The sequence below is a fragment of the Pholcus phalangioides genome, unplaced genomic scaffold (genome assembly GCF_987345545.1).
Source record: "Pholcus phalangioides strain wild (caught in Gottingen) unplaced genomic scaffold, Ppha-v1.0 ptg000022l_1, whole genome shotgun sequence".
NCBI lineage: Eukaryota > Metazoa > Arthropoda > Arachnida > Araneae > Pholcidae > Pholcus > Pholcus phalangioides.
In genome coordinates, this window is record NW_028301615.1 from 20019324 (window position 1) to 20042601 (window position 23278).

The following is a 23278-nucleotide window of genomic DNA, read 5'->3' on the forward strand; positions in this document are numbered from 1 at the left end:
CATCTTTTGATCAAGTATCCGAGTTCGACAGAGGAAGGATAGTGGCCTACCGAGATTGTGGATTATCTTTCAGGGAAATCGGTAGTCGTGTTGGACGAAACCAAACAACTGTAATGCGGATATGTGATCGTTGGATGCAGGAGGGTACGACGGACCGACGTGTTCGATCGCATCCACCTCAGTGCACCACTTCACGTGATGACAGGCGTATTGTGCGTATGGCAGTGACGGATCGCTCAGCCACATCACGAACCATAGCACAGCACATTCAGTCTGTACCGCATCATCCAGGGTCTGCGCGTACCATTCGACGCCGTTTACAGCAGAGTGGTCTGTCCGCAAGACGTCCATTGCTTCGTCTACCCTTGACGCAGAACCACAGACGTCTCCGCCGCCAATGGTGCGATGAAAGAAGGATGTGGACGGCACAATGGAATGAAATTGTCTTTACTGACAAGTCACGCTTCTGTCTGCAACACCACGATGGTCGGATTCGAGTCTGGAGACACCGTGGAGAGAGGATGCTGAACAGCTGCGTTATGCACCGCCACACTGGTCCTGCACCGGGTATTATGGTATGGGGCGGTATTGGATATCACTCTCGCACTCCTCTAGCACGCATTGCCGGTACTTTAAAAAGCCAGCGCTACATATCCGAGGTGTTGGAGCCAGTTGTCCTTCCTTACCTTCAGGGCTTTCCCACAGCCATATTTCAACAGGATAATGCGCGAGCACACGTGGCACGCATTGTCCAAAGGTTCTTCGTCAATCGCCAGATTGAATTGCTTCCCTGGCCAGCTCGCTCTCCGGATCTTTCGCCGATAGAAAACATGTGGTCCATGGTTGCTCAACGATTGACCCAGATTACATCCCCAGCTGCCACACCAGATCAACTTTGGCAACGCGTGGAAGCTGCTTGGTCTGCTGTACCCCAAAAACACATCCAAAGTCTCTTTGAATCAATGCCGAGGCGTGTGGCAGCGGTGATCTCCAACAATGGCGGCTACTCTGGCTACTGATTTTGGCAGGAACCACACTTCACAGAAGTCTATAAATTTAATCATTTGATGCTTGGTCAACATGTTATCTACAAAATAAATATTGTTGCGATATCTCTTGTCTTTCTTGGTGTTGCAATTTGGGAGGCCAGCAGTGTAATTGAAGAAGTGATCGAATGATCGCGATCGCGAAATCTGGCATGAGCACTAAGCACTCTCGGTGCTCGCGAGCAACAGGTTGAAAATGACTGCTGTGGAGTGACAAAATCCTTTTACTGCCGGGCCTTAAAATGCCCGAGAAAAAGAACCCAGCCCTAGCCCGACCTATTGGATATAATCCAATGCGGAAAAGGTGAGCCTAGGATAAGGCTCACAGGCCTTAAAAAAAAAAACACGTGTTTTGTTTCTTTTTCACACATTCATGATAAAAAATATTAAACACTTTTTATTTTTTCCTTTAAAAAACACGTATAAATTAGGTCTTGCGAGCAGCAGCCGTGATATGCAAATCAGGCGTATACATCACGACACGGCGTATAATTTGTTTAATGCCCGTCACGCCCAGGCAGCTTGACGCCCAGATGATGATGAGAGAAACAATATACATGTTAGTGAGTATGACTCGGCGGTTGTCATACTCGCAACGGCCATTATCAACTACCCACGGGCGCAATAAGACGTTTATTATCGTCATTAACTATTCAATGACGATTATATACGTAATGGGGAGAAGAGAATGTTATATTCATATCAGTCATTTATATTATATATTCTTTCCCCTCCCCCTTTCTCTCTCTCATTTGCATATAGTACGTTGTGTGTGCCTATTGTCATGATATTGCGCAATCACCCGGATGCATTTATTTTAGAATGGGATTATATAGCGCAAAATAATATCGGGAAAATTGCACAGCGAGGGCGGGAAAATGATTCGTGGGAATTTTTGGCGCAATTTTGCGATTGTTGGCGCAATCGGTAGGGACAACCTTGCTTGAGAATCAAAGTTGGAGGAGTTTCTCTGCGTAGTGTCACACCTCAATTATGAGGCTGACAGGATTCCAGCCCGGGAACCCGGGTTAGTTTTTATCATGGTTTGTTTTTTCACAGGGAAAATTCACCAATGGGGGGGGGGGGGCATTAAAAATCTGAGCTGGCGGCCCCTGCTCCAGGATGTGGAGCCATGGGTATCTCAGGGCCATCTTAAGAACGACATGGGCACCAAGACCATCTTAGGAGCATCATAGAGCCCCAGGGCAGAGTGATTTTTCCCCAAACTTCCTAATGTGGTTAGAAATAATCCTGAATTCATGTAATTATACTTGAAAATTGTAACTAGAGTTCAATATCTCATCCTTTGGCACTCGTGGCCTTTGCACCGTGGTCGGATGGGGGCCCCATGCGTTAAATTGGCGCTACCCTGGAAAAAGTGATATTCTGGGGTCCTAGCTGGCTGGAAAGTCCTGACTGGCAAATTTATATACTTATTTATCAAAAGTGATTGTACGAAATTTCCTTATCCTGAGGCTGACAGGAGCTGCCTTAGATGATACTTCTCGATTTTACAGGAATAAATTTCGGTGATGTCTTTATGCTATCTATCATTATCCGAAAAACCAATTACTTAATAATTTGCTAAATACTTGATCATTTCGGTAGGTCACGCCCATTTATAAAAAAGAATCGGATTCAGTGAAATATCGGTTAATACGTTGTTTCTTCTTCCTTCATGAGCCTTAACCATTGAGATAACGTTTTAACCAGAAACTCTCCATCTTCATTCTTTGTTCACGTGTTTTCAAAGGGAACGTATATAGCATAAAACTCACTTATTTACCATTTTTACCAGGAGCTTCTTGGGTCGCGAGCACTACCTATATCAATCAGGAAAAGAAGAGCACCCTTGCGGCAACTTTGGCATGAGAACGCCTGAAATCTGCATTAATGTGGATGCAACTTTCCCATGGCGTTAAATTGATCAAACGCTTGCTAGCATGAAATCAACACGAGTATTGAGCACTCTTGGCGCTTCCGAGGGCACCGTGGTGTTCGCGAGCAACAGGTTGGAAATTACTGATTTTTTTTTTTTTTAATGCGATCCCCACGTATTCCCAAGGGGCCATCACGATCCATCCAGGGAATTTGTTAAGAGTTAGTGCACATCCGTGGCCGAACCGGGATTCGAACCCAGACCTGCACAGTGAGAGGTTGTCACCCTAACCACATGACTGCAACCTGGCGGTCTTGTGGTGTCGTCATTATACCAATGTTCTCAACCAAATGATACGTAATTGAAAGGGGTGGGAGGCCCACGGGTTCAGAAAAAATCTTGCAGTCCCTAAATTATCGTGGGAGACCCCCCCTGGAAACACGAAGTTTTTTTGAAATTATGATCAGAACCTTAAAGACACTGGTGAAAAATTTGTGAATTATCGCCAAATTGGCGCAGTTTTAACTTACGGATGATGTTCTGAAAGTGTTCGCAATTCGGGGAGTGACTTTAATTACAGAGATCGATTTACAAGCACAATTTTTCCCTTTTTTTGCACATCAAGTCTTGGAAATTGGCAACCAGAAACTGGCGTAATCTTTTGGTAGAGGATAACTGCTGACAGTGAAAGGATAACACCAAAATCAATTTTTATAATGACCTTCCTATTAGTATTACCGTCGCGTATTTTCGGCCTTAGCTTTTATTAACGATTGAAGGCCCGGTGGCAACACCAGGCCACACCATCTGGTTGCTTTTTTTTCGCATTTTCAGCTCGTATACGGTATCAGTGTAATGCAATCTCTCTCTCTCCCTAGAGATTAATGTTATCAGGGCCGCCAAAAAATTTCCGATGAGTGTGGATACACGAGCTCGGTTAATTCGTTAATTAATCTTCGGGCTTTTTTTCTCCTGGCTCGAGAAACTAATAAATGAATCAGCCAATCATATAGAAGGATTTCCTACGGCAGCGGAACCAAGTGGGCGGGGGCCCCCAGTTGCCTTGCCAAAATAGGATGATGGGAAAACAAAAAACATGACTAGGCTGTGAGTATGGATGGGTCACCTCTTTCTGGACATTGACATCAAAGAAACGAGTATTTCTTAATATTTTTTCACGAGGGGTCGACTGCCCCCCCCCCCATTTTTGCCCGTGGCCTCACTTTGGTCAATGTTTTATTTTCGTGGCCCCTTTTCATTTTTTCTCCCGTGCCTCCCCCCCCCCCCCATTTATCCAGGGCCACCAATCTCATTCCGGAGAGAGACTTTTCTTATTTAATGAGTTTGGTTTCCAGAACCATTAGCTACAATTCAGTGATCTTCCCGTTTGTGGGCAATGGGGCGTATTTATGGTAAGACTTGGCGGGTTATAGCCCAGAGTGGCAAGTTCGAAGGAGCGGCAAATTTAAGGAATGAGTGGTCAAGAAAATTAGGAGAAAGAAAGAATGATGGTAAAATTTGAATAGCCTACAGATGGAAAACCATAAATCCACCTCTGCCCAGATTTTGAGGGACTAGGTCAGCGAGTGACCAAAAGGGTGACCTAGAGAGTTTGCAAGCATATAAGTAAACAAACGAGTGAACTAGAGTGTGTGCAAGCATATGAATGACCAAAAAAGTCACCTAAAGAGCGTAGAAGTAAAAATTCGGTAAGTTAGAAAGAGTGACCTATAGCTTGTGCAAGCATGTAAATGACCAAAAGAGTGACCTAAAGCGAGTGCAGCATCATGGGCTACCACGAAAATGGGAGGGCCGGTCATGCCCTGGTTCTATGGGCAGTTTTGATTGATTCTGAAAGTAGTCACACGCATTCTCTCACGATATTTACTTGAAAGCTTTATTTTTATACATTTTTTTTCAAGAAATTGTAAGTTTTGATGATGTGTTGATGCGCGTGCTAGCGTCCTCTGTTGTTTATTTAAAACACTAATTTTTTAGGTAAATTTATATTGAACAAATATGTTTATCTGCTCTGTTAGAGAAATTAATGTAGTAAGTTATTGTTTTAATACAATTTATAACAGTTGAAATTAATTATAATGTAATTAGACACAGTTAGATATCGGGTAACACTTTTGTAATTATTTTGTTACGGTTAACAATTTTTTGCCCTGTTTCGAATCAGTTTCGGTTTCGATATTCAGCGCGTTGAAAGATAAGTTAGTTTCGTTTTTTAGCGTCATCTATCTTTGGATGTTATTTTCACTTTCTAATTTTGAACGTATAAATTTCTGTCATATTTTTTCGCTTGATTTTTCAATAATTCACAGAACACTTGATTATTTTGATAAGTTACGCCCAGTCAAGGCCGTCTAAGAGCATCATGGGCCCCCGGGTCAAGTGGTTCGTCTGAAGCCCTATTTGGCAATTTCCGGAAAATTTCAAACAGGTCTCACTTTTGTGAGGCCCATCTTCTCTTGAGTCCCCCGGGTGGGCCCATGCGTTAAGACGGCACTGCAACCATTTATCAAATGATCGGATACAGCAAAATATCGGTTAATGCGATGTTTTTTCTGACCTTCACGAGACTTGACCATTGGAATAACGTTTTGAAACTTGATGGCATTGCAATATATATTTCATATTGCTTGTTTATTATGTTTTGAGTATAGGAGAAGCAGGGGCTGGAAAATATCTATTGTCCAACATGCTCTTTTCGTCCTTCGCTCACTTGGTCAGTATTTTGTTCAATCCCATGCTTACACTCACTTTAGATCACTTTTTTGATCCATCACTAACATAGTTTCTCGCTTTCTGGGTCACTCCTATTCTAATGCACTCGTTTGGTTGCTCACCGACCTAGCTCGTCGCTCTTTAGCCATATTCGCAAAAATACATCGGGTTGCTGTATTTTTGAAAAATATGGCATCCATATTTATTATGGGCATCTATTTCTCAACCACCTCGTTGGGCATTTTGCCTGTTGTGACCTTGTATTTGTACAGTGTTTTAGTCACTAACATGCTGCACACTCTCTAAGTAACACATACTGACTTGATCCCTCGTTTCCGAGGTGACTCTTTAAAAATGCGATGATATGCGCGACCGACAACAAAATTTCACAACCGTCTTCTGCTGATGATGATTTGAAACACTAATTTCTAAACTGATGTATATCCATTGGAGCATGTTAATATTTTTCTTGGAAAAATTCGTGTTGTAAATTATCATATCGATAAAATTAATTACAGTAGAGCTCAATTATAGAGGAATTACATGCAGTTAAATAACGGTTAGTATTTTTTGTAACTATTTTCTTGAGACAAATTTTTTTTTACAATTAGTGTTGGCTTCGATCATGTGTTTGTAATGATAAATTCTTCAGTTTTATAGCGTCATCTAAAACTTTGAGTATTATTTTATACTTTTAATTTATTACTAAATATTATTATTTTTTCACTTTCTATCGTTCCTTTTATTCGAAAAATCAATAACTAAATATAATTTACAGAATATTTGTTTATTTTTTTTTAAGTCGTACCCACTTATAAAAAAGCCCGGATTCAGTGAAATATCGGTTAATACGATTTTTCCTCTGAACTTTATGAGCCTTAACCATTGAAGTACCATTTTAAAACTTCGAGTCCGTTGCAATATACTGTATTTCGTTGCGCTTATTCATTATGTCTTGAGCATGGGGAACAGAGAAGGACACGTCTATTTCCCGACATGTTATCCCCCCCCCCCATCCCTCGCTCATTTAATCACTGATTTAGTCACTCTCATGTATATTGTACTCTTTAGGTTGCTCTTTTGGTCCCTCACTAACGTGGTTTTTCGCTTACTATTAGTCCCTTCTGTCACTCCCACGCTTACACGCTCTTTTGGTCACTCACTTAAACGGGGTTCTTCGCTCTCTAAGTCACTCCGATACTAACACTGCTCTGAATACTATAATTATAAATTTTAATTGTAAAATACCATAATTATAAATTTTAATTGTAAAATACTATAATTATAAATTTTAATTGTAAAATACTATAATTATAAATTTTAATTATAAAATACTATAATTATAAATTTTAATTGTAAAATACTATAATTATAAATTATATAATTATAAATCTGGATCTTGATGCTGCAGAGACGGTTCTATGGGGAGGGACGCATGGCTATAGAATCCTGCAGCAGGTTCCCTAGGTTGCGATCCTTGGTGGGCCCACGGGTCAAACTTTTCACGGGGTACTTTGATAGGGAATTTATAGCGGGAATATACAGGAAATGGTGAGAATCATCCCGGGCCCGAACTGGAGCCCTGTAGGCCCACCCTTGTCAGGATGCATGCAGGAGTGTGGTCCTTTAAAAGAAGTTTTACTCTAAATTTCATGCAGACGGTCATGTTATCGATAATCATCCTACAGAAATCACTCGGAAAAACAAAATGGCTGCCGCCGCCCCCCCCCCCCACTCTATATTAGAAGTTCAGGTCACGTAAACCTATGGTTTGTTTGTGTTTCCAGCGAAATATATTTGTAACATGTTAGCATAACACAACATTGAAGCAATAGAAATAACAAAAAAAATGACGGTGATTAAAGTAAACGAGGAATTTCAAAAAGAAAAATATTGAGAAACGACGTTTTTTTGTTTTGTTTTGTTTTTTTTAACATGTATCTGTGGGATTGCGTCGAGGAAGAATTTTCGCGGAGGCGCCATCTTGAATTCTTTCCTTCTCTGTAGAATCCAATGAACACCACACCTACTTAGGCATGTTTGCTTGAAAATTAACATTAGCGTGTGTGTGTGTGTGTGTGTGTGCGTATATAAATATAATCCTTTCAAATGAAATTCTGTCAAAGGGTTATTAACCGTTCGTGTCACCAGAGGGACTCGATGTCCTAAGTTTCAAAAAATTTTTGAGTTTACCTTAAGCCACAATTTTATACATTTTATTTTCGGGAGAGGGGTGAATTTGTCATCCAGGGTGGGTACAATGGTCTAGGAGGGCAATAGGGAAATATAACAATACGGGTTATAACATAGGGTACTATGGGTTAGCTATGAGTTGGAACGATGAGAAAAATTCTGAAGGAAGAGGCGTTGGAACAAAAGATTTGGGAACCTCTGATGTGTGTAAAGCATCGCTTTCCTCAACCGAGGATGTCATAGGTAATCCGCAGGCAGGACTTTTTATAATTGATAACAATACCGTAATATGATTTTTGATTCAAATAAAATAATTATACCTTCATACATAAGTTCATACATATTATACCGTACATAATCGAGGGAAATGAGGAAATTGTTTTCCTAAGTATGGTGATTTCACTGAATTTCGCCAAAAAATGCAATTTATTACTTTAAATGAAATTTGCTAATTACTGCTATAATTTGCTGACTGAATGACATGGAAACGAAGGGGCGCTACGAATCGCTGTAAACACATAAATGTATTTCACGAAAAAAATATTTAAATGATTTGATGGCCATATTTCTTTGAGAAGAATAGTCAACTGGTACGAGCGACTTCGGTGGAAATATGCAAATGAGACGATTATAAGAATGTGTGTAATAACTGTAATAATTTCCGTGACCTAGCGATGCTAACCCTGCAAACCGTTTTTTATTTCAGTTATTTTTCGGGTTTTTTTTATGAATTTTTTAAGTTTCTACGGACTTTTTTTCCACCCTGTACTATATCGCTGGAAGTGAGGTTTCCGGTTCCCATAAAAGCCCAGTTGCAGTATATGAGGGCCCATGACCGCAACGGGCTGCTAAATAGTAGGACTGTGAAAATAAATCGAAATACGTTGACTGTACATTTGTATCAATGGCTGCCAAAGAAGGCAATTTTTCTGTAGAATTTCCCGCGTATATGTAGGAACACTAGCAGTATCGTCGATGAAATAAATTTAAAAAACGAAAAGTGCTCCATTTTTTTTTTTTTTTTTTCATATTCTCGCTTCAGGCATGTGGTCGAAAAAATACATGCCGGGTGGGAATTTTTACATGTCGGGTAATGCATGTATCTGTCTAGACCTGCTGTATTACCTTTCTGAAAGATCCCATGCTTCTCTTGCTAAGAAAGATAATTAAACATTTACCGATGGCAGGGCCGAGGCCAGAAATTTCTTTTGGAGAGTCGAAAAGAAAAAGCTGGGAGAAGCGTTGTGTCCGTTATGGTTTTTTTTCCAATTTTCGAAGTCGGATATCTCGGCGAATATTGCACTTAGAAGCGTGGGAATTTTTCTGTTGCCATCTAGACACAGACTGAGAAACAACTTTCCAATTGGGTTTTCGGGCAGAGGGTGCCCGTATGAAAAGTTAACATTTTTATTTTAATCAACCCCTTTCAACATGAAATTCCTGATTTTACACATATATATTCCGCAAGAATCAAGGCGTGGGGACATGGGGGGTCTGGGTCCCCCCCCCCCCCCCGAAATGTGAGAAAATGACTGAAAAAAGGGAAAAAGATGGCCAAATCTATTGTTCTATCACTTTGCCTTCCCCCTCCTCGAAATGAAAGTGCCCCCCCCCCGAACGAAATTTCTGGCTACGGACCTGGCAAGAATGACTTTAATATCTGATACCGTTTTCTTGCTATCCCACTTTGAAACCGTCAGTCGATTGTGGGACACTCGTCCCCCTCTTAAGGTTAGTAATGCCCGCATATGAGGTTAATAAAGTTAAATATGAGCACCGGCTCTGCAGATGACCAAATAGTCTCTTGCCAGGTGTTTAGTAGCATTTAAGGAGTTGTGTTAAATCAAAACTGTTGCAGAGATATGCTGCTGTAGGAGGATGCAGGGGGACTCCATATTCTACTCAGTTCGTACACGACATTTAACATGCGTCACAGATTTAAATTCAGCTAGCCTTACACGCACTTAACCCTACATTGTGGTGGCCACGTGCTGTCTGTCAGTCAGTGCCTCTGCTATGGAAAACGCCTCAAAGCAGCTGTCGACAGCGCACATGCGTGACATGAAAATTTGGATAGAGGAAAAATAGGAGCAATCTCCCTATCCCTAAGTGCGGAGCTGGCAGGACTCTAGCTATGGGGCCTGGGAAAATTCTAACCATTTTTTGCTTTTTCACGCAATAAATTAACTATAAAAGGGCCCGTGAAAAGTCTGACCGGGGCAGGGGGCCGCAAAAGATCCCAGCCTAGGGGCTCTGCTCCAGGATGTGGGGGGACCATGCCCCCTATCCATACACTTTCAAAAGCTAAGCATGTGTGGCTACCAACATCCACCTCTCGCAGTTCGATGTCAAAATTAGGAGGTGGGTCACAACGGTATTTGTATTTTCAGGATAATGCGATTCTATTGTGCGATTTGACATCTTTCATTCAAATTATAGTTTCCCCCCTTAATTTATACATTAGATGAGGAATGGTGACTTACCATTGGCCAGCTTCTTCGCGTATTCCTTATTAGCAACGATGTAATCTAGTCCGACTCTGGTCTCCATATTGAGTAATCGATGGAGAAATGATCACTTCATGTTTTTTTTTTTTTTTTCCGTCGTGGCACTCTTATTGGTGGTTATCCGAGAAGACTGTAATTTCTAAGAAGAGAAACATCCATTTTGCCACTCAAATATCAGCTGAAAAACCGCAAGATTTTGTTGACTGTAACCGCAAATATCGCCTCCGTCCGCCTTTTTGTTTTTTAGACTCCTACCAGCTGTGAATATATTCTACCTTATTGGGGATGCATGACATATATAATGGCACATTTTATCATCAAATACATATGGGTATTTCAATTTAAGTGGGACGAGTGCTGAGAGTTGCAATGTGTTGTCGACATGATGGTGTCTGTCTGGCGTCTTCTTCAGTCCTGGATAGAAGAGAGGAGAAAAAATTTTTGTCAGTCCCGATTTCAGTACATACAGCAGCGGTTCTCAACCTTTTTTTGACACGCGGAGCCCTTTTAAGTAGAAAAATTCTCTGGCGGAGCCCCGTAGGCCAACTTTTTAATTATTCATCAAAGTTACTTTCTTTTTACTATTTAAAAATATTATAATTATTTTTTAAATTTTCCTCGAGCCCCTAGAGAGTGCACAAGGAGCCCCAAGGGCTCCGCGGAGCACCGGTTGAGAGAACCGCTGATATACAGGGTGCATAGCAAACAAGGTGGGGGGGGGGGGGAGGTTTGCCGTTTTACTGGCGAACCGTTGATCTTAGAGAAGTATACTTCCAATTAGAAAAAAGTACCCGAATAACGTGTATTACTCATATATGTTATTCATGTTTCCAAGGGGTTGTGTAGTTATTAAAATAAAAATGACATGAATGTCGCTCTCCACTTGTTAATATAAGATAAACTGAAGACTGGATGTTGTGAAGATATTTATTATTTTAGGTGTTAATTTTTTAAGGAAGGAAAAAACTCATCTCTGCCTCTACCGAGAGTCGAACCCGGGTCCCTCGATTGCCGGACGAGTGCTCTGAAGACGCTCTAGCGAAGGAAAATCTCTATCTCCTCTGTAGCTTAGTGGTCAGAACACTCGTCCGGCAATCGAGGGACCCGGGTTCGACTCCCGGTAGAGGCAGAGATGAGTTTTTTCCTTCCTTAAAAAAAAATTAACACCTAAAATAATAAATATCTTCACAACATCCAGTCTTCAGTATATCTTGTAAAATAAAAATGTTAACTTTTTTTATAAGGACAACTCTGCTCTGTGTCCTGAAACCCAGCTAAAAAGTTGTTGCCCTGTCTCTCTCGATACCAAAAAAAAAAAAATCCATGTTCCCAAGTGCAATATTCACTGAGATATTCGAATTAAAAAAACGTAAGAAATTTGAGGAAAAACAGCTCCAATTTTGGAAAAAAACGTTTTACCCAAATTTCCGCCTTTTTTTTCGAATTCGAATATCTCAGTGAATATTGCACTTGCAAACATGGGTTTTTTTTTTTGGGGGGGGGGATCAGGAGAGACAGGGCAACAACATTTTAATTGAGACCACAGGGTTGTTTATGTAAAAAGTTAACATTTTTATTTTAATAACTACACAACCCCTTGAAAGAAAAAGTTTGAAACATGATATATATGAGTGCTACACGTTATTTGGATACTTTTTCTAACCGGAAGTATACCTCTAGGATCGATGGTTCATCAGTAAAACCAGTAAACCTGTAAATAGTAAGCCCCCTGTTCGCTATGCACCCTGTATATGCATTAAAAAAATTTCATTATTATAATTTAAATTTCATTATTTCATTATTATACGCCACTGAAGAAGGTCATCTCACCATCTGTATAAAAGTTTTGATCTGGAACTGTAACAATAAATTTTATTGATGGAAATTCAACTACTCACTGTCAGACTTTGAAATAGGACTGTTCACACACATTACGCAGCGCGTGTAGTGTTTTTTCAATCAAATGTTCTAGAGCAGTAGTTGTCACAATGTGGTTCAGGACCCCCGGGGATCCAAAAGAGGTTGCTAGAGGGATCTCAGGGATGTGTTTCAGAGCTTAGAAACTGAACGAAAATTATAGGTAATTCGTATATCTACCTATACGCAGTGCCTTCTTAACGAATGAGCTGACCCGGGCATGGCCCAGGAGGCATTCGTGATGAAATCTGGTTGAAATTTTCCAGATTAAGCAGCTGAATCGGTAGGCAGGCACGTTAAGCCAGTTGGGGGCCCCAGAAAAATCATTTTGCCCGGGGGCCTATAACGCTCTTAAGACGGCCGTGTCTGTACTCCCCATCATCATCGGCTAAAGTAGATTTTCTGTGATTTTCCAACTTCAAGGCTCGAACTCCTTGCTGGTCTCCCATTTGAAAAAGTGAATCCACAGATAGAACTAATGTCCTTTAGGGTATTTTAGCCCTTTACCCAGTTGGGTTGAACCAAGCCAACACAAACTATGGCAGGAGGCCTACGCACGAAGCTCGAGACGCCACTGAATAAGGTCATCTCACCTGTAGCCATTGGATATAATACAAACAAAGGGGAAAGATGGCGCATGCGTCGGCTCGTTATATCCAATGGCTACAGGTGAGATGACCTTCTTCAGTGACGTCACAAGCTCCACGCGGAGGCCTTCTACTATAGATGGTGTTGACCAAGCTGGGGAGTATAGTCACCTGAACACCCTGATGTTTCTTTCCCTTTTTAATATTAATTATCATTAAATTCACTCAGAGATCATTCTGCGGAGTTAATTTTGCGAGATTATAACCAATATTTTAAATTTAACCGGCAGCATATTACGCTAATAGCACATTCTAGGATGATGTCGCTATCCATGCGAAGGTTTTTTTAAGAGCTGGTTGAAGCGAAGATGAATTTAAGAAAGAGAAAATTTTTAACTGCCCTTGCTTGGAATCGAACCTATGTCCTCTCACTAGCCAGATGAGCGCCCTAGACCCACCAGGCTACAAAAGAAACGAATACCTCAATCTTTCCTTAGAGCTCGCGTACACTGAACGGGACCGTACATGGACGGTCGGACCTAAATCAGGCTAAATCTAACAATTGATGCCACTGCCATCAGATGGCGTCATGAAAGAAACCAGGATAAGTCGCGATCTGGTGGCACTCTAGGGCGCTCAGCGGGAAAGTGAGAGGACGCTTGTTCGATTTCCCGCAAGGGCTGTTGAATTTTCTCTTTTTCTGAATTCATCTTTGCTTCAGCAAATTGGTAAAAAAAAAACCCTTCACAATAGCACATTAATTGCTGTATAATTATAAATCTTTCGCCAATATAACGTAGGGTTATTCAAAAAAGTTTCACACACCAGTAAATTTTCATTAAAATTTTCAATTCTAATGTCCAAGACATCATTTTTAAAGACATCGATAGGACTTTCAAAGATGACTTTACAATTATTTCCACATAGAACTGCTCATTAAGACAAATCGAATGTGAGCGGAAATGTTTTTTTGTTAAGACAAGCAACGCATTCAGACAGATGGACCCGTTGCGTGACATTGAATACCACAAAGGCAACCTTGTGTTAACCAAGATCCGGGCGAGCACTGGCTCTTCTTCTTTATTATTTTCTTTTAAAATACATATCCTTATCCGGTATCATCAGTGGGACTAGTACCGTTCGGATGTCACACAAGATGATTATTCTGCAGATGGTCAATACCAGCTATACAGCACGATGGGCTTGCCTTGTCTTGCACAAATACAAGAAAAACGCTTTCTCTTGTTTGTTTGTGTGTGTCGTGTGTGTTTTTTCGTTTTTTTTTTTGTATTGCGTCACTACGAATTTTCTTTTGAATCGGTTACGCCACCTCCCATGGGAAACAGCTGAGTGACAAGCAACGACGACTATTTCTTAACTTTCCCATCATTGACATCTATTCTATAGTATTATTGTGTCTTTGCGAGCATGTGTTGCCCTTGGATGTCGTTGCTGAGATGATTCGTGTTCATTTCTGTAATGCGTTCTGCAATAGGGCATCCAAATTCGTTGTTCGAATAAAATTTTTTATTCGAAAATATCTAGAGATGGGTGTTATTTTCGGATAATTCACGAGGTTTGAAAGGAATGGCTTCAATTTCGATCAGAATACTTGGTGATGATGAAATTTATGCGAAGCCCTGAGAGGATCAGAGCAGATTATGAAATGGAATGGCGATTTATTCGTGATGTTGACGTCCGTCTCGGAAATAACGCTATGCATATGATGGGTCAACGGAGGTCACAAAATATTGAAAATTGATTGTGAATTTTCTATAATTACTTATTTTGATTAATTTTAATACTTATTTTATTAATAGTTGTTTTTCAAAATTTTAATCATTTTCTTCTTTAATAGTAATTTCTTTTTCCATTAATTCTGGATTTATTTCTTCGGTTACTTCTGAATTTTCATTATTTCTTTCAATAATTAGAGTTATTAGTCAGTTATTAAAATTTCAAACATTTTCTTCTTCATGTCTTTCAATTAATTCTGAATTTTCGTTGTTTTCTTCTTTAATTTATAGGTCAAATTAATCAGATGAAATTTTTTGGGATTCAATATTCAATATGTGAAATTCTTTTGAAACTCAGCTTAAATGACAAATTCTAAGATCTCATTTTTCTTTGGTCGCAAAACGGAAACGAATCGAGATTCTTTGTCGCATCCACGATACCCTCGGACCATATCATCTCGATTTCATTTGTTTAACTCCCATCAAAATTCCCTACCTGGAAAAATTCTTTGGCCGCAGTACCAACCTGTAGATACTATCAAGAGCCACATGAATGGCTATTTTTTGCCTCTAAACCATTTTAAACTCTACAAAGACGAAAGTTTTTGAAAGTGCCCGAAAAAATGCTTAACCCTATTCATTATTGAAAAAATATGAAATAATTATCATGTAAATTTTTTCAGAGGTAATTTTGAAGAGAGAAAGTCATTTATTTCAATCAATTCCGATTTTTTTTTCCCTTCTATTCTGAGTTTTCATTGCTTTCTTCTTTAGATCCGAATTATCGAATTATCAATGTTTTCTCTTTTTTAATTCTTTAATTAGTTCTGAATGTGTTTCTTTCATTAATTACGAATTCATTTTCCCTTTAATTCTGAATTCATTTTCCCTTTAATTCTGAATTCATTTTCCCTTTAATTCTGAATTCATTTTCCCTTTAATTCTGAATTTATTTCTTGCATTAATTACGAATTTATTTATTTTTTCATTAATTACGAATTTATTTATTTTTTCATTAATTACGAATTTATTTATTTTTTCATTAATTACGAATTTATTTATTTTTTCATTAATTACGAATTTATTTATTTTTTTCATTAATTACGAATTTATTTATTTTTTCATTAATTACGAATTTATTTATTTTTTCATTAATAACGATTTTTTTTTCATTAATTCTGAATTTATTTCTTTTCATCAATTCTGAATTTATTTCTAGCATTAATTACGAATTTATTTACTTTTCCATTAATTAATGAATGTTCGTTATTTTCTACTTTATTGCTGAATTTCATTATTTCTTTCAATAATTAGAATTAGTCAGTTTTTAGAATTTTAGTCATTTTCTTCGATAATTCTGAATTTTCATCGTTTTCGTCTGTAATTTTGAATTTGTTTCTTTCATTGATTCTGAATTTATTTTTTTCATTGATTCTGAATTTATTTTTTTCATTGATTCTGAATTTATTTTTTTCATTGATTCTGAATTTATTTTTTTCATTGATTCTGAATTTATTTTTTTCATTGATTCTGAATTTATTTTTTTCATTGATTCTGAATTTATTTTTTTCATTGATTCTGAATTTATTTTTTTCATTGATTCTGAATTTATTTTTTTCATTAATTCTGAATGTTCATTATTTTCTACTTTGGTTCCGAATGTTCATTATTTTCTACTTTGGTTCCGAATTTTCATTATTTTTTATTTCTGAATTGATTTCTTTTTTTTAATTTCGAATTACCCTTAATCAGTGTACTTACTCTTCGGGTATTTTTCAGAATTTCTTCTGCATTCTGCAAATTAGATGTCTTTTTGTGTTTGGATGTCGACATCTCTCCTTAAAATGCTGTTGTTTATTTTTTTAACTGGGGCCCGAGGGAGCCCTGGATATGTTAGGAACTAGGATCCCGATTTCATTAAGATGGCACCAGACTAAGGAAACACTGATGTGATGCCGGAAATTTTGACGGCCTGAGTGTCAGAAGAGAGGCAAAAATATAGTGACTGGTGTCATGAGTCTCCTTCTTCTACGAAATCGAGTGCAACTCTAGTCTGTCGCTACTATATAACCACCGTATTACTTTATTTCATTTACCCAACGGCAGCCGACCACTGTGATGGTGGCAGCCACTGAAGACATGGTGACATAGACACTGGAAATGTGATCGCATACACTTCACAGTGCCAAAAAAGAGGCAACTGGTGTGATGGCAGACGCTGGAAATGAGACGGCAGGAACTTGACGACATGCGTGCCAATAAAGAAGACAAAAGAGACACCGGAGACAAAATAGTGGCTAGTGAAATGGCAACCGCTTGACGACAAAACTAATTAATCCAATCAAATAATATTCGAAATTCTCCGAATCCGAAACCTTACTGATCGTTCATCACCGACCCCACTGACCATAAATAACCAACTCTCATTTGCCATCACACCAGTGACCGCAATCCCAGCGGAACTCAACTCGAAATTTGAGAATCATGAATGAAAAGATGGCTACTAGAGATAAATTAACGTGACTCTCTCTCACTGAAATAATTTGCATCCTTTTCTCATATAACCCAATAAATTCCCAAATTATTATCTAATAAGGCATAGCGACCCCTCCAACCCCTTCAATTATTACCAGAAAAGGGCATCTAGCTCTTAGAAAACGGACGCGCTCCAATTATCATGACCATCCCATGTATGGGAATTATAACAGTCGCGTCCATAATAGTAACCCGGTTGAATATTTCAAGCTTTTTCATCATGGCCTTCAACCAAAAGAAAAAAAAATCACACTAAACACGACTGCCGTAATAATTTTTTCCTTCCATAATAATAATAATAAACTAACCACACTTTCACTGGTACAACCGCAATGATCCATTCTCGAGCCATGATCCGGCCCACACTCACACACAGAAATGCCACCTTGCCAAGGTCATTCTGATCAAGAATTCTTGTATCTTCTTTACCGCATCAAAGTAACAAAAATAGAGAAGCCTTCTGTTACTAAAATGTCCGATTGTGATCCAAGTGAATGATCCGATTCGGTAATAAAACTGTGATCCGCATCGAGATCGCATCAAACAATAAGAAACGACCACTTTCAAGCTCCCAAATCGAATATTTGATGCCTTAAAACGTATATGTTTGTTTGTAGCAGTGTGCGTGGGCCTTCCTTCTTTTCTTTTTTTCGGGCCAGCTTATATATATTTGCCCTGGCCTCGGGCTATTTCCTACTTATTTCGGTAGGCAGGCATCCCATGGCTTTTTTTTTTCTTTCTGACTGAGGCCGATTACAAAATCTTCGAGAGTAGGTGTATGTCTTCCTTACTCATGTACAGGCATTGAAATTTATTATGAGGAATATAAATACAGAGCCGTCTTAACGAGTTCTGGGGCCCCTTGTTGGTCCAGTAATTTTTTGTGGGCCTCCCTGAACCTAATTTACGTATGTTGTAAAAAATTTGTTATTTGTATTGAGAAAATATTCGCTAATTTAGAGACGCTTGGTCCTCTTTGAGACTGAATATAATGAAATATGAAATTGAATTTTATTATCACATCAAAGAATCACCGATATAATTTCAAATTAGAAAAATTGTTTAAAAAATTTCCTTTTTTTAATTAAAGGCTATAACATGGAAAAAGATTGTGCATAATGTTCATTCTTTGAAAAACAATTCATAATCGCATTAGAATTTTCATTATTTCTTTCATTAATTCTGAATTAATTTCTTCCATTTATTCTAAATTCATTTCTTTCATTAGTTCTGATATCTCAACATTTTCTTCTTTAGTTGTTAATTTTCATTATTTTCTTCTTTTATAAGAACAAAATTATTTTGTTTCTTAAATCTTAAAATTTCAAAATTATTTTCAATTTTAATTCTGAATTTCATTATTTTCGGTTTTCATTCTAAACTTGTTTTATTTACTAATTTTTGAATTTTTCTCTTGAATCATTAAAAAAAAATTTTGCCAAAAAACATGCCAATTGCAAAGAATGGTGAAGTCTAGAAAAATGTCTATCCAAAGCATAATCATTATAGTGGGATGACCATATGTAATCGAGAAAATATTTGAAATTCTGCTCCTAAATACGGGACATAGTTATTTGGAGAAAAAAATGAATGTTTCATACAATGTTGGAACGGCGAAAATTGTAAGAAAATACAGGTATTTCCCGTAAAATAAGGTTGATGTTGGCACCCTCTACTTATATGGTGCACAAGTGAATGGTCCATAAACTATCTTTCATGAAGAGTCATCAAGAGCAAAAATTACTGTGGGCCCGTAAAAAAATTACCAACGTCGAAAAAAAAATGGGATCTTGAAGGCCCTGATGGATATGCAAGCTGCCGACATCATTTACAAAATAATTTTTGGTCGTCAACAGGTTATTGGATTAGCGATGGTATGGACAGCCTCTGATATAAAGATTTCAGCGAACATCCGTGGCATTCATTACAGAATTGCTTCAAAAGCTCGCTCTACTATGTGTACAATATGATACGAAGGAAGAATGTACCAGTGAGTAAGCGCCAACTGAGGTCTGTGGATTCCGCTAGAGATCACCGAGACAAGAATTTTGATGTGTAATATATGGCGGGGAAGTCTCTGAATATAGCGTCAGCCTACGGCGGGGGTTCTTATGAGCCGCGACCCGAACTTGGGTCACAGGGTCTCCCGAGATAAGTCTTAAGAATCCAATCCAGCATAAGTGAAAAAAAAATTCAAGTTAATGGAAGATGATTCCGTGATTAAACTGATGAAAAATAATTCCAGAATCGATCGAAAATAACTCACGAATTAGTGAAAAATAGCTCAAGAATTAATGGAAAATCATTCTAAAATTGATGAATAAGATGTTTCAAAATTAAAGAGAATATCAAGGAAACAGTTATTTTCCGGATATTATGCTGAGGTGAGCTCGGAAAGAAAAGTCATCACGTCTCCGCCGGGACTCGAACCCAGGCCCTCTTGCATACCCGGCTTGTACCCGGATACTATATGCTTGCCCGGTATGCAAGAGGGCCTGGGTTCGAGTCCCGGCGGAGACGTGATGACTTTTCTTTCCGAGCTCACCTCAGCATAATATCCGGAAAATAACTGTTTCCTTGATATCTCTGGCTGAGAAAAAAGCCATCTAAATCTCTTTAAAGAGAATAGTTCACAATTAATGAAAATTCCGAATTTATTAACAAAATAATTTGAGAATTATTGGAGGCTTTCAGTCACTTGCCCTTCCCCCTCTCCGCCGTTTTATTCAGGGCCTTGGGCTCGGGCCCCGTCAGCCCATCTTTTAAGACAACATAAACCGAGTTTTACTTGGTTCGAAAACTAAATGTTTTGTTAATGAGAAATATTTAATATGGCTGAAAAAGTTTAAGAGCCTTTGGTCTATTGATTACAGTCATAATCAGTCTATGATGCTTTATCAAGAGACTGTAAATATTAGAATGCTTGTCCCGATGATGTCTATCGGAATCTGGAGAAATCCGACACTGCGTACCCTTTGTGGCACCCTGTACGTAATTTTCATTCCCTTGCAATAAACACATTTCTGAGCATTCCGTAAACTTTCGTGACGGACTGCAACAATACTATTGGATATTTTTATTTCGTATTTTAATGGTATTACTATTTTGAAATTAAAAAAAGTATGTTCATTTGTTTATTTATTATTTAATTGCATTAATAATTTGTTTAAAATTTGATCAATAATATTAATTTGCACGTTTATATTCAATATTCCGAATACTTGATCATGAATGAGATCGATCAATTATTAATTATTTAATTAATTTAGCTATCTCGAACAATAAATTGATAGGAAATTTTCCATTCAAAACTCGGATAAAAATTTTATATTTAATACATCGGCTACTGAAATATTGAAACGTAAACGTATAAATTAATATTAATTGATACATACACTTCAAGTATCGATCCATTCTACATGAGCCAAATATTTCTTGTAAATAATTATTGTGTGAAGATACCAAAATAAATTATTAATAGTATAATGTATAAAAAATAATAACAAAAAAAATAATAATATTGCTTAAAATGCAAAATTCTCACATATTATAATCGTCCCCTTTATACCAAAAACATGAATAAGCAAATGTTTACTCTGCCCATGTTACTCTATGGATATCTTTTTCCTAAAATGTTTTACATGTAAAAAAAGTGATCCATCCAGAAAATAAACAAATAAATTCAAAATTTGTGCATTAAATGTCTCGGGCATAAAGGGGAACGATATGAAATAAATTTACTTTTTCATTGTTGAATAATTAGCCAATTTACGGCCAATGTTCCCTGTTGGGAACATTTTGTTCAATTAGTTGAAAAAAAAAATTTATGAAAAAATTTGATTTTTTTTTCCCTGTACGTGTAAAATTCTAAACTTGATTCACAAAACAAAAAATTTTATTAATTTCAGCACTTATGCCATAAATTTAATTTTTTTAAAATCCTCTATTTTTCGAGGAACAATAAAATTTAATTTTTTGGCTTTTAATTTTAATGTTGCTTCTATGGATATGGGTAAGTCCAAAAAACATTCAGGGAAATTTTTTTCTTCAATTTTATGGTTGATATCCGTAAACTAATGGATCAGAAACGGGGAATATAACAGGAAGAAATTAAGAAAATCAGTTCAAATCTTAATTCCGCCCGTAAAAAGTTTTGAAGAGTATTCCTTTAAGTAATTACTGAAAAAGGTAAAAGAGTATTTCATTAATTATTAATGAAATTAATTATTAAATTAATGCATATGTCTCAAAACAGAATAAATTAATAGAAAATTTTCTATGTAAAACTTGATTAAAACTAAAATTATTTCCTATTTGACATTAATGTTTAGGGGTATAATCTTAATAATTTTGTTTTGTCATTTTAATGTACGTTAAAACGGGACATAAAACATCATCTTCCATTATAAATGTCAATTTTTTTACTATTACGACCCGTAAAATAATAAAATTTTTCCCAATGGAAGTAATAATCTTTCCATTTTAACTCAAGTTTCAAATGGGAAATTCTCTATTAATTTATTGTTTTAGATACATGCATTAATTTATTAGCTCAAAATTAATGGAATACTCTTTCATTGTCTAGTAATCGGAATATATTAAAATGTAATCGTATGTAAATTAATATTAATTTATAAATATGACTAAATTATCGATCATATGAATGGAAAACATTCGTCAAAATGCAAATGTTCCATATATTGTATGGAATATTAATTTTTTATTGTTAAATAATAAAAGAGTATTCCATTGTGTATTAATGTATGAATATCAAATAATTAATTAATAGAAAATTTCCCAATTTAAAACTTGAATAAAATGGAAATTATTTCAATTTTACATTAACATTTTATAATATTATCTTAATAATTTTTATTATAATTGTCTTTATTTTTCTGTTAATTTATTTTGACACATTAATATAATTGAATTTTTCGATTAATATACAATGAAAGCAATGGGTTTTTTTTTCATTTTTATTCGAGTTTTAAATTTCAGATTTCTTATTCATTGTTCTAGGTACAATCAAGGTTCATCAAATTTCAATTTGTATTTATTACCTCGTACATCAATATATTACAGGTGCATAAATTTACTAATATAATAATAATATATAATAGTAATAATATTAGTAATTATAAATTACTAATATTAATATTATTAATATTAGTAATTAATGTTAATATATATAATAATACAATATATAATCTTAATAATTTCATTAAATCATTTTAATGTATGGGAAGCAAAGAAAGGATGTATAATTTCCTGTTATAATTGGCCTATTTTTTATCTGTAATTTCTCAGCATAAAATAATGGAATTTTTCCATCAATGTAAAAAGAAATATATTACTACATATTACAATTTATTTTCTATTAATTGATGGATGTAAAATTAATGGAAAAATACAAAAAAGTACTCACTTTTTTTTCACACAACTATAGAATCACAAATTTCATTCATTAACTGAATTATTAATTATAAGAAAAATTACGGGCCCATATTTCGATCACAATAGTTAATTAATTAATTAATAATTTCCCCCATTAATTATTCCATTTTTTTCTCCCCCCTCGTCGCCAACACGCGCGAGCAAACTAGAAACCATCCCATGTCCATTCCATCTCATAGTTCGAAACCTAATAAAATAAATTCATTTCTTTATTTATTTCCTGAATGTGAAGAAAAACAGAGTAAAATAGAAAGTGAGTATTTGGCGAGAAGGGAAAGTAAAAAGTGCCAAAAAACGGTCGCCAAATTTAGTTATTTTTCGCCGGTTTATTTAGCGCAAGGAAAACCACTATAAGTAATAAAATGATGAACAAAGAGTTGAATTATTATATCCAGTGTCTTCTTTTTTCATTGTCGAAAAAGGGGCTTTTATTTATTTATAACTGTGAAAACTGAACGGATGCCGAGCCTTGTTATCATTATTATTATCGTTATTATTATTTGCTGTTTGTTCGGAGTCAATTATTTTGTCTCCTCGGAGTTAATTAGTTCGACCTTATATGGGATTTTAGCCCGTGGCTTCCCGAGAAAAATCATATTTTGATTGATATAAGATTGATTTTATCCGTTGCGAATCTACAAATTTTGAATATGTATTACAGTCAATGTCCGAAGTCTAAGCCGGGGGTTCT

At 36.7% G+C, this 23278-nt stretch overlaps 1 protein-coding gene across 1 annotated transcript in view; it reads right to left on the bottom strand.

Moving 5' to 3' along the window:
* LOC149069964 (uncharacterized) overlaps nt 1-22751 on the bottom strand; it is an 80458-nt gene extending 57707 nt beyond the window's left edge. The window contains exons 1-2 of the mRNA XM_089249479.1: nt 22559-22751; nt 10335-10772 (exon numbers count right to left, since the gene is read on the bottom strand). Coding sequence (XP_089105605.1) covers nt 10335-10401 — 67 coding nt within the window. The 5' untranslated portion in view covers nt 10402-10772; nt 22559-22751. The remainder of the gene's footprint in view (nt 1-10334; nt 10773-22558) is intronic.
* Between the last annotated feature and the right edge of the window lie 527 nt (nt 22752-23278).